The sequence below is a fragment of the Pithys albifrons genome, chromosome 2 (assembly GCF_047495875.1).
Source record: "Pithys albifrons albifrons isolate INPA30051 chromosome 2, PitAlb_v1, whole genome shotgun sequence".
Classification (NCBI taxonomy): Eukaryota; Metazoa; Chordata; class Aves; order Passeriformes; family Thamnophilidae; genus Pithys; species Pithys albifrons.
Window position 1 is genome coordinate 13,278,913 of NC_092459.1, and position 12,766 is coordinate 13,291,678.

General features: G+C 40.6%; 1 protein-coding gene across 2 annotated transcripts in view; it reads right to left on the reverse strand.

Moving 5' to 3' along the window:
- The window catches only part of TAF1B (TATA-box binding protein associated factor, RNA polymerase I subunit B), a 45,213-nt gene extending 32,673 nt beyond the window's left edge, over positions 1 to 12,540 (reverse strand). The window contains exons 1-7 of one of the 2 annotated variants that reach the window (XM_071548354.1): positions 12,483 to 12,540; positions 11,615 to 11,713; positions 11,042 to 11,129; positions 9,120 to 9,217; positions 8,752 to 8,847; positions 8,055 to 8,187; positions 4,682 to 4,838 (exon numbers count right to left, since the gene is read on the reverse strand). In XM_071548354.1, the coding sequence (XP_071404455.1) occupies positions 4,682 to 4,838; positions 8,055 to 8,187; positions 8,752 to 8,847; positions 9,120 to 9,217; positions 11,042 to 11,129; positions 11,615 to 11,713; positions 12,483 to 12,500 (689 nt within the window). In that variant the 5' untranslated portion in view covers positions 12,501 to 12,540. Of the gene's footprint in view, positions 1 to 4,681; positions 4,839 to 8,054; positions 8,188 to 8,751; positions 8,848 to 9,119; positions 9,218 to 11,041; positions 11,131 to 11,614; positions 11,714 to 12,482 lie in introns of those variants that run through there. The other variant, XM_071548355.1, reaches the window with a different exon arrangement.
- Positions 12,541 to 12,766: the final 226 nt, after the last annotated feature.

Below are 12,766 nucleotides of genomic sequence, written 5' to 3' on the forward strand. Positions count from 1 at the left end.
GCAATTTCAGTAGCTTTCCTCAACCAGCTTAAGTGGTGTTTCCCACCCTGAGCGGAGATGTGCTCTGGGCCATGTGGTCAGTGAGGTCATCCTTGCAAACCCAACCCACCTGACCTGCTGAGCAGCTTGCACATCAGTTCCTCAGCTCATTTTAGTCATCCACGCTAAATTGAAGAATATAAGCTTGTATAGGTATGGTGCCACAAAATTGATTGAACCAACCTAAAAGCTCAACATAACTGCAGGACTTCCCTCCTTGTGATCTGGTTTTTTGCTCCTGTTGCTCGTCATTCTGTTCCCCAAACGTAACTCACACCAGCAGCAGAAAACCACCCCTTACTCTACTGCCAGAAAGGGTTTCTTTCCCATCATCCAACCAACCGAGCAGGCACACAGAAGGCTCCACAAAAGTGTTGGCAGAGGGAAGGGGATGCACCACACAGGCAAAGAGAACAAAGGGATGCAAGACCTTCCTCTATCAGCAAGGGTGACCGGTGACCCACTACTGGCTCAGCTGATAAGCTTTGGCTGAGAGAGCTAAGGCACAGTCACACCACTAGACTTGAAGAGCTGGAACCAGAGAGCAGCAACCTCCTGAGACAGCACAGCAGCAACTGGAGAGGACACAGTCAGGACCTTCCCTCGGGTGTGGTGTACTGGTGATGTAGCCAAACCTGCCTCTGTAGCCTCTGAAATACGAAATCCCACCCCCCCTTCAGTCCCCTGTCACACACCCTTCCTGCTGACAAAAGCACTTGTGTGACTTCTCAGAGGATCAGATCGAGAATTAAGTCTCTTCCAGGGTTTGACTACAACCAGACAGATTTCTGGACTCAGCTGACTGCTGGGACATTGCTGCCCACACAAGGCAGAAAGGGACTGCAATGTAGTACATTAACCTGCACTAAAATGTCCACTGAAACTCCCACAAAATTAATCCTCTACAGATCTACCTCTTTCAATTAAAAAAACCCCACAAACTGGATAAATGCTGGTACAGGAATGTTTATACAGGACCACAGCTGCAGAAATTCAGAGCAGCTGAAACAGATGCTGCGACCACATCCTTACACTGCAAGAGACAAGCAAAATGTCTTTTCTTAAAAAAAAGGTTTTCATTAACTTGGCTGTACCAAATCAAAGCACTGCAACTGTTCAAAACATAATGACATCTTTTTTTAGCTTGAAATCACTGTCTCTACAAAAAAAAGAATGTTCTTTTCTCTCAGGCTGAGTTACTTTTACATCCTAAAATTACAGCATAAGTACTCTGCCATTAATGCAATGTGCTGATTATTCAAGTTTTGAACACTTAATCCAAAAGTCCAGATTTGGAACAGCACTTCAGAACAGTTTCTTCTGTTCCTCCAAACCTTTCATTTAACAGACAGATGGTCGAAACACCTCTAAGGCAACATTCTATCAGGGAAGTGCTTGAAAACTTCACTGGCAGATACAGTACACAGTCCATGCTCTCTTAATTACAGCAGTAGATACATTAGTAAGGTCCAAGTATGAAAAAAATCCTATGTCCTCAGTGTGCTACGAGGAAATGATGCATCTGTTAAAGCCACACATTAATGCCACAAACTGATTACAAGTTTAGTCTTGTTAGCACAGCTCGGTATAACCTGATTTGAAATGCATTGTATCTCAGAATCTTGAAGTCCAGCATCTTGAAACTTTTTCCAGAACCCAACTATTTTATTATTTAGAAAAACAATATACATCACATGGAATACTGTGAGACTACTCACAATGGAAAAGGATTTGATGTGTAGCATAGCCTTGAGTAGAAGGTTGTTAAAAATGTTATTTGTAAACCAAAATGTTCCTTGCAGAGGAAGTAATTGTAGTGTTTCTCTGCTAAGTGTGTCAAGTAGTAAGGAGGAGTGTATTTTTGGTGTTGTAAATCCTTTAAAAGCTGGCAGCCTGCCCTATCATAGTGCCTGAGTATGTATCACAAGGGAGGAGTGGTAGTCAGCTGACTTCTGGGTACAGAGAAAACCAAACTGAAGAAAAAACAAAGCAGAACTTTAAACAGAACTCTAATTCAGCTGGTTTAAATAAAACAATTTGCCTACAAGGACTTAAAAGGTAATGCTGAATACTTAATGTTTTCTCTGCATAGTTTTCATCTCTGGTCTGTCGTTATTTTGATCTGTGTATCTTAATGCATGCAAAAATGTACACATTGTCTGATTCTTTTAAACTTAAATATTCAGAAGTCAGAAAACAAATATTTTATGGTAGTTCATGCAATTTAAAATTCCTTCCCCTTCTTCATCAAACCTGTTGAAAGGCAAAGACCTCAAGGGTAGGGAGGGAAGTATGATAACGTAATTACAGTCTTATATAACTATCGTATCATGGTAAAACTTTGCAATACAAATGACATTCTTTTAAATGTCACTTTCTGCACTTAATTCAGTTTGTATGTTCAGTGCATTTAAAGTCACTGAATCATTATGATTTACCCAGTGTCACACACAAATTGCATCCAGTTAAATGGTATCTTCTCATTGTAGTCATCTTATTTCAAATTCCAATTTTTCAATTTTGGATTATGCCTTTCTGTGCTATATTAGGTACTTGATTTTTTTTAATGTCTTCTTTTCCAGCTTTTCTTACTGCTTTCATGTTTTCTCTAAATCCTTTCAAGTAAGTGGGCTCATCTCTTAAGTATCTCAGTCCAAAGATGTTCTCCAGGTTCTGAATAATTTTTCCACATCTTTTCTGTAGTCCCAAGTTTTTAAAGTGCTAAATACAACAATATACTACTCATATATAAACAAAACAATCTCCCTTTCCTCTTTACAGTTGACTTTGACAGTTGTTTGTCTGGGGTTTTTTCCAACCACACCACTGTACCAAAGCAGGAACTTGTGAGGGTTTCTTTGCCTGGTTTGATCAAACAGTGTCTCCAGAGATAGTTTCCAAGATGTAATAACCAAAGAATAGATATTATTTATTTTTTCTCTCCCAACAGGATGGGTAATTATTAATTCTTTAGTGTGAACCAGTTGCTCTGTCCCAGTAGCTGTAATTTACTACTTGGATTTTTGTCATATACAAACATTATCAAACAGAGTTTACATTATTTATTTTCCAATTATTGACGAAAATACAGAGTATGCTACGGTGGTTGTGACTGGTACAGAATTCCCTTAGGAAGACAGTAGTCAGCAATAAATCTTGTTACTGAAAACTACTTTTGAATTCTATGTCTTAATCGACTCAATAAATACTCCTGCATTACAGACTGCTAGTTTGAATTCTGAATACTATAGCATTTTGCTGAAAATTTTACAAGCATCTTTTATGTGACAGCATATCCAGTTCTGCAAATATGCCACGGTTTGTGCAATTCTGACACGTGAAGGACACAGCCGCCCCTAAACGAAAATCAAAGGGTTAAAGTGTTTTGCATAGAAATTAATTCCCTAGTACCAACTACTGTACTTCAAGACATACAAGCCTCCCCTTTTTTGAAAGTACTTGCAAAAGAGCATCCTTCAACACCCACCCTTTCTTGGGAAGCTTGTACAAAGCTAGAAAAGTGCAGGTGGAAGCTGCTGCTCCAGGGCAGAGAGGCCACGATGGGAGATCAGGCTCTGGGGTAAAACCTCCCTTGCATTCCCCACACTTTCAGCAGATACATCAGTTACAAGCACCACAGGTAGGGAATGGTGTTCTCACTGTCTTGCCTTTTAACTCACAGGTTATATATTTGAAAAAATTAAAGAACTGAAATCTACCATATCAACTAAATTTTGAATCAGTTTTTCCTTTATTCTGTCTGAGTTTTCAATTTGATTTGCCAATGTAGTTACTTTTCTACTTCTGCTCCTTAAATTTTGGTAAAGTAATGTTTTTGCACCATCATTTTAGAAATACCCAATATTTAAACAGTCATTGAAAAGGAGAATCAGTATACAAAAGGTGTTCCAATGAAAATCTAAGAGTAACTATTTGGCCAGATTTAAAATATTTATTGCCAACAAGAAGAGCTAATGAATTATTTTTCACTCCTGAAGTAAATAAGGAATGTGTTTATAGCCTCGTTGTAGGGTAGAGAAGGGAACTGCATTGTCAGCAAGAACTTGACAGTCTCCATTTAGCATCAAACCCTATTATTAACACAATTTCTTTCTACTATATTAAAAGGTGTATTATTCTGAACTCTAATAACCACAGATACAAAGATATGAAGACAAAATGAACTTCCTATATTAATTTCTGTGCTCAACTCCATTGCATGAAGCTACTTTGCTACCTTTCAGATCACTGTCCACTGCTGGTATTGTTTGCATGATGACACTGATGTAAGTCCTGGAGAATGTTCACTTATTTAATTCTGACATGCTGACAACAGAAAATAACAAAAAAGTGTGACCATACACACCTCCAGTGAAACTTAAGAAATTTTGGAGAAGTATAAAGAGCTTATTTAGCTCCAAAAGCTTCTTCCTTACAGGTCTTTAAATTTATTGCAATCAACAGAGGAGAATCTCCTTCAACAGCAGCTGCACAAATTGTTATGTCAAAGGAAAGACAGCTAAATACAGAGAACTTCTCACTATTACTGAGCAAATTAGTAAGAGGGCAACAGTACAGATCTAATTTCTTAAAGAATTGTTATTTATAAAAGCAAAAATTCTTCACTAGAGACTATTCATACCTTAAGAGCTCAGACAACGTAACTGGTTCTCTCAACCAGAGCAATGCCATGTAACAAAATGAAAGGGTCATTGGCATCGTCATCCTCAGTCTCTCCTTTTGGTTCTTCATTAGATACAAGCTGCCATCTACCGATCCAGAGTACACAGAGGTGCTTTCTTGGGTATATGTTAAAAACAGGAAAGAAAAAAGTAATTGATACAACAGACATGAGTCATGGCATACAGAAAACAAGATAAATGAACATAAAGGGACCCTCGTTCAACAACCAATAACATTTTGAAATAATTGCCTTGAGTAATTTGGTTGCTTGTGTACTTTTCTACTAAACAGCTTACTCTAATTTATTCATCTCCCACAACATGAGATGACAACCTGTTTCATAAACTGCTAATTCACTTGCCTAAGACACCAGATCATACAGACAGACAGAACTCCCTCTGGTACCCATCAAAACAGACCTTTTCTTAGGAATTATACTTAAACCTGGAATTCTCAAAGGACATTAACTCTTATACAACGTATAAATAACAGTTCTTACAAGCTGGAAATATTGTTTTCCATTTGACAGATAAGGGAACAGTGAGGAAACAAGGGAAAATTTGACATACTTTAATCAATGACTCTCAGCTGGGGACTGAAACACAGTTTTAAACTTCAGCACAGGCAGAACTTGCACAAAGTTGTCATTTACATTGCAGAAATTTTACTAAAGTCTGCCCAGTAATCTCCAAGGGTGGAAACACAGGTATTCTTTTAAATATGTATCTAAATTCAACGTCAAAGAAACAACTTTAGAACAGGAGTGTAGCAAATGGTGAAGAAGACGGAAAAAACCCAACCAATCCTCCCTGTTCCCTTACTGAGATGAATCACTAAAAACCAAAAGAAACAGTAAAGAAAAAATTTAATTTAGTAGGATGATTAATGAGTCAGAAAGCTTTTTCAGCAGTGAAACCTGGGAGTTCAGGGAAAAAAAATAAAAGCTTTTCTTCCCCACATCATGACCCAGCCAGGATGCTTTAAAGCACACTGACACAAAATCCAGCATTGACTCTGTAGAGATTTTTCTGTGTTCCCCACAGAGTGTTCAGCTGTTCAGACAGGAGCAGTGAGAGCTGGACCCACAGCTCCCCAGCGGGGAGCAGCAGGGCCATGGCAAGCAGCCTGCACAGAACAGTTTGGAACTGCAGAGGGCTCGGCATCTCTGCGGTGACACCGGCAGGTGACAGCCACGCCTGCGAGGAAGGTCCGGCACCCGCCGACAGCGGGATGAGGACACTGCCAGCTGATGCTCCATGGCCAGGGATGGTCTGGGATGCCACCTGCTGGCTCCTGAGCCGGCAGCGCTGCGGGCACGGCACAGCCACCAGAGCCGGCTCAGACACACCTGGGACACGGGAGAGCATCCTGGGAGGGCTGTCACGCACAGGTGCGTCAGAACAAAAGCAGGAACATCAGTTTAATCCCTGCAGTCAACTGCTTCACCTTTCACATGGATAGTTGTCCTTGAAGGCAGCTTCAAGACTGAAGCTTCATTATTAATTTTACATTCAACTCAATTTAAAATAATCCTCATTATATTTGTGGCCTTAATGATGGCACACCATTTCCTTTTTATTTCTTCCAGCTTATGCAAGGCATGACAACACACAGTTACACACACAGCTAATAATTTAAGAGTTTTTATAGGCTTCTCAAGCAGTATCTCAGTGCTATACTCAGTGGAACTTGCTATTAATCCTACACAAAAAATAACAAAAAAAATGCTTGCCGTCTGGACAAGCCTCTTAGGAAAAGAAAGGTGTTGAGGTTTCCAGCCTGTAGCAGTAACAGCTCAGCAAAAATGGCACAGAAGAGAAAATTTATGAATCTTTACAAGAGTTTACAAAAGACTAGAACACACCTGTGTTAAACTTGAATATACAAAACTGTTTCTGTTTGTCTGATTTCACCAAAATTTATTTCTAGTGTGTTGAACTCTTAATTAATTTCAAGTGATTGTAGTGAAACTGAAGACTACTGAAAATTGAGTTCAATCTCTGAAACAACAAATCAAGAACATGAAAAATTATGGCCTACCTACAACTAGCTATTGTTCCAAAATTCTTAAGAAACCTACGTAGAAATGGAGTAAGTACTGAGGAAGAGAAAAAGGGGAAGAAAACTCCAGAGAATATTTTGACTAGAAATTTTTCACTCAATTCTTTTCTCTTCATAATACCTTTGTGTAACACTCAAGACTCTACATGTACATACTGACTCTTTACCCAAAAATGTCATTTTAATATACAAGGGTGAAAGGTACTTGCATAATATTCACAAAAATTGGTGTTATCATTTTTGGCCCTTTTCCCTCCCTCCCTCCCTATTTCTGTTTGGATTTGTTAAAATCCATTTATTTTTCTAATTGCTGCTGATTAAATTTATCATTCTATTACCATTTCTGGACATTCCAAAATAAAGAGAAAAGCACAAAGTAACAACATTGCATTGTTCTGAGAGCTGACAGGCAACATCAGAGAAGAACAGAAACGGGACATAAAGAGGGAATAAGAAACACCGAGATAGCTAAGGAAGGAAAAGGCAAGTAAAGGATAAAGCAATAAAAAAAATCAGAAATTTAAAATGCAAGCAAAAGCTTTGAAATGTGCCTTGAAATGCACTTCCAGTATCAGGCATTGCAGTACTGTCTGGCATTACACTTGCACCAAACACTCCAATGTTCTATAACATTTTGATTTAAAATTTAGCATTCTGTAAATATTTTCAGGCTGGTATTGTGAGCAGAAAGCAGTAACTGACAGAACACTAAAACACAATTTTTCAGAAAATGGGTTATAGGGAAATTAGTTAAAAGATTGCAGAGACAAAAGATAGAGAAGTACCAAAACACCTTAAAGAAAAAAAAATTTAAAAACCTGAATATATCTATGGGATAGAAAAGAAATACACACCCCCCACCCCGAAGAACAAACCCATGCTTTTTAACATCAAAGTCATGACTGACAGCTCTGCTACTGGCTAAGAAAGTGCTTATTCTTCAAAGCTGCTGTGTTTGTGAACAACTAGCTTTGCAGATATAACAGCAACCTTTTCCCACTCCAAACAGGAGGCGTAGAGCAAATTTATTATAAAACAGAACTTCCTCCTGCATTTCCCATTGTATTTACGGGTCCTGTTCAACTTTCATCTCCTTGGGTGGGGTTTGAGGGGGGAAGTCTTCTATTTCTGATAGAATGTCAAGTACTGCAGCAGCAAACAGGCCTGAAAACTTTACTGTTTCCAACCAGTTCCTCCAATTCACTATATACAAATACCCTTTATTTACATTGAAAAACTGGTTTTCAGATAGTTCAGTTCACTGCTCCTACCTGAGATCTTGCTCATGGATGAGGCAAAGCTGCAGTCAGTCTGCAGCTCCCCCTCACTTTCAGAGAGGGACAGCAAGTGCAGAATGCTGGGTCTTTCTGGGTCACTGTCCACATCAGTACTGCTCTCACATACCTGTTTTTTGTAAATGCATATTTGTATTAGCTACTGTTAGTTACTGTTTCAATCTTAACAAACTACCTAAAGCACAAGAAATGCAAAATCAACAGTAAACGTTAAAATCCAAATTGTTCATTTCTCTACAAATCAACAGTATGTGAAGAAACCTTGGGGAGAAAAAAGTATTTTTAAAAGATTTCTCAGAAGACTTCTAGTGATTACATTTCAATCTGCCATAATTATCAGAGAGCTGGCAGCACACAGAATGAAAGCTGGGTAAAATAAGTAACTTCATGAGAACAGGCAGGAAAGGATGGCAGCTGCTGATACATTTTGCATTGTGATTTCTATCTGATTATCTCTCTCAAAACAAAGCAACATTTTAAAATAAGTAGTTTCAAATACTCACAGAAATATTTGTCTCTTGAAATAGGTAAAAAACCCACCAGAAGTAACATGAAATCCTTTATAGTGAAGTGACAGTATTACCAGCGAGATACGTATCTTGAACACAGAAGGTTTCAGTCATTGTTTTAAAAAAGATACAAAACATCTCATGGGATTGGAGCTTTCACTTACTGACAAGGCTTTGACAGTTTCCCCAGCTGGTCTGTTGCAATATGCTTGTTTGCTCTTCTGCAGGTAACACCTCCAAAAACTCCACAGAACTTCATCCTTATAAATACAAATGGATGGTTAGAACAAAGTTTACAGGATCATTAATTGCTGAGAAAACAGAGTCTAACTCAGGAATCTGAGTAATATTCCATTTCTATTTTTACTAATTGTGATTTATAAAATATTTTTTAAAATTACCAGAGATAAAAAATTTTATTTTATACAGTCAATGTCTTTAAGCAGGAAGTTGTTTGAGTAACCTTAAAAATTTAAATTTTTTAAAATAACACCTTCTGTAACACAAAGAACTCACTCTGACATCTACATACCTTCATTTGTGGACATACTCCTAATGCTTCTAAAGCTTCAGCTTGTTTCTTGAGTACAAGTTGAAAGCCTTCACAAATATACCATTCACAGCCTCTATCTAAGAAAAAAAAGGGGCTTTCTGTTTGCTTGTACTGTTTTGGGTTTCTTTAACCTTATGCACACTTATTTCCACTTAATATTCTGTTCCTTTGGTACCAGGACAAAGACATGTCTCTCTGTTTAAGACTTTCAGATCCTAGTGCATAGACCAGCTCCACTGAATACTCCATTAACTTCCATTTACTTGCAGCCTTAAACAAGAAGAAAGTTACTGAACAAGCACTGTTCTTCACACATTTCCCAAGAATAATATATTTCACTATAACATCTGGCATGGCATTTGTAATCCAGTGGAGTATTGTTAAATGACCAGTTTTAAAATAACTGAGAACCTGCCACTAAAAAATGAAATATGATCATTTCTTTTCCATTCCAGGCACAGAAACCTGGAACATTACAGTCATGAGTCAGGCAGAAAACAACCAATACCACCTTGTGCTTCACCATTCTCTCCCACAGAACCACACACGTTTAAATGAAAGAAACTTTCTCAGATATTCTGAGCTTCCAGCAAATCTTCACACAACATGAATTTCTTAAGGAGTGGGCCTGCTCCAATCTATTTCCTAATTTTTCAGGCTGCATTAAATCTTCCTTTCCCCCTTACCTCTCTCTGTTTACTTATATCCTTTTCCACAGGTTTTTGGGTTTAGAAATTTTCTCTGCATTTCTCAGCTCCCTTTTCATTCCCTCCACACCTGTTCTTCATTACCATTCCTCCCAACCACACCTTGCCTCTTGCCATCTGGTGAGTTACCTGCCCAAAGCTTCTGCCCTGCTTCAGTGATGCTGCCCTTAACTGTTAACCATAGATACAGTTTACTCCTAGAAATGCATGAAAATACAGTGTAATGTGACTGCACCCACAGAAAGGTCTGTGTGAAACTAGGGATTTTTTTCTTAAGAAGCCTGGGGACTGACTAATGACCTTCCCGACAGGAGAAACAAAAAGCATGAACTGCTGAGTACATAGCCCTGACTTTTGGAGCAATACATGATAAGGACAAGTGGAAGTGTTCAGGTTGTTTCACCCCTCCCTTCACTTCCACACAATTGCTCTTTTCAAAGGAATGTAGCAATCCACTGACACAGAAGCAGAGCAATAGTAGATCAGCACATCAGAGATGAAGATAACCCTAAGCTTCATTTGGCACTGTAATGCAGCTTTATTTCTCAAAGTGGACACAATAATAGGAGATCTATCCAGTCATTACAGAACACACACACAGCTCCAGCAGCAGCCTTACCATGATATTCTTATGGCATAGACCCTCACACACAATGACCATTATTCTTCTAAATCATGAAATTAAACGTATGAAAGTGACTCTGGATGAAAGATGTAATATTGGTTCAGCTACTGGAACTCCACGAAATCTGTCCATGCAGTGTGTAGGTCACAAGTACCTGTAACATAAGCCACTCTGAAACTCTAAGAGCTGGAGCACCATCATATCTCACTCTCCAAGACAAACAAGTTCTCCAGTTTTGTGATAGCCATCACAAGGAAGGAAGAAAGGGATCACCACACCTGAATTCACGCCATCAGTGTCTTTGGTCAGTATTCACTACCACAATCAAAGTAGCAATAAGTAACACACAGATTTGTTCAATCAAAAAACCCCAAACATCACTGGGCTCACAGTGGTCAGTTGTGGCTCAGAAAGTTACCCAAAGTGATGGCTGAAGGTTGTAACAGCATTTGGGGGGTGTATTTTGTTTCCACTCCTACAGTCTTTCCTAGTTATCTGCTTTTGGTCTCCACCAGTCCTAATGGCTGAACAGCCATTCATGCAAAACACACAGAGAAACCCATACATACCATTGTTTTCCTGCTTTCTTAAACCTTTGGAGATTGTCTGGACTCTTGAATTAGTCATAAAATCAGTGTTTACAACTTCTCTAGTTCTCTGCAAAACAGGAACATTATCTTAGCAAGAAAAAAAGACTGGCCTAACTTGCATAGATTGCCCCATCATAAAACATAATGGAGAAACTTAGTCAAATTTCTTTAATTAAAGGGAGACAGGACATTCTGAACTTTTCATTCAGAAATTGCAAAAATAGAGAATAATTTTCATGGTCATATGGGGACGTGCATAAGGGTTTGCCTACATTTGTACTGCACAGCTGTACAGCAACACCCAGGCAAAGCTTCTGAGGCACCCAGACAGCAGCCCAGCACTGCAGCTACAGCACCACAGCAGGCCACAATGGCTCACTCCAAATTCTGTGATTTCAAGAAACATTAGTTTTAAACAGTGTCAAGCAAAGCATGAAAAGTAAGAATAACAACACTGCCTTCCACTTCTAATGTCAAGGAGAAAAACCTAACATTTTCTTAATACAAAACCAAGAAGCACTCAAAATAAACCTTTTCCAAGGCCAGTTTTACCTCAGTAACATTGTGGCAAGATCTGCAATAGTATCTGCCTCCATCAGTGAGACCCCAGTTGACCTCTGAACACTGGGCACAGCGTTCATTAAAATCTCTCTGCAAAGAAAAGGAAAAAAACCCCAACAGTATTTCATAAGTGTTCAGGTATAACAAATGGCATTATTACTAGGCTACTGCACAGCTTTTGAGTATTCATAGAGAATAACATTTACGCCTTTTGTGTTAGATCTCGTTGGTAACAAGTGAGGATCTCCCTTATCAGGTAACTCTAAACATGTAATTTTAGCTGGCGAGCCCTAACAAGTCGTGTGTGTGAGCATTAGGACAAGGGGAATGGTGATCCACGCCTCGCACACACGTGGCGTGGCTTTAAAAAGAGCCACTCATCAGAAATCAAAGTGGAGACAAAAACTAGAGCGGAAGGAAAAAGGAAATCTCTAGAATTTGCAAAAAAAATTTCTGCAACTTGCAAAGAAAGCCTGCACGAGCTGGGAGAAAGTGAGACTTCCCGGAGACGCCGGAGGGGGATGGAGAAGTGGGAAACCAATGGATTAAACCAGTGTGGTTTCCAGAGGAGCCCCACACGTTCGTGCTGGGGACGGGCAGCTCCGCCGGGCTGGGGGCGGCACATCCCCGGCCGGGACCGAGGCGAGGGGCCGCGCAGGGCCTCGCCCGCCGCCTGCGGGCCCCGCTGCGGGCAGGGCCGGGCCGGGCTTAGGGCAGGCAGCGCCCGCCGGCGCCTCCCCCACTCGCCCCGCAGCCGCCGCACGCCCGGCGGGGAAACGCCGCCCGCGCCCCGCCGGCTGCCCACCAACCCAGCAGACCCCGCCGGCTGCCCCCAACCCGGCACACCCCCCGGCCCCACCGTGTCCTCCTCGTCCATGGCTGCCGCACCCGCACCATGACAACGTGCCGGCCCCACCGCGGCCCGTCCGGAAACGGCGGCCCCGGCGCGGGCGTTCCGGGCGCCGCGGGGGCCCCTCGTGCAGAGCGCGGCACCGGGGGCCGGGGGGGCCGGGGAGAATGCTTGTATGAGATATAACGAGGAAATTCTTTACTGTGAGGCCAGTGAAGCACTGGGACAGGCTGGTCAGGGAGGTAGTGGATTGCCCATCCCTGGAAAATCTCAAGGCGAGGTCGATGGGGCTT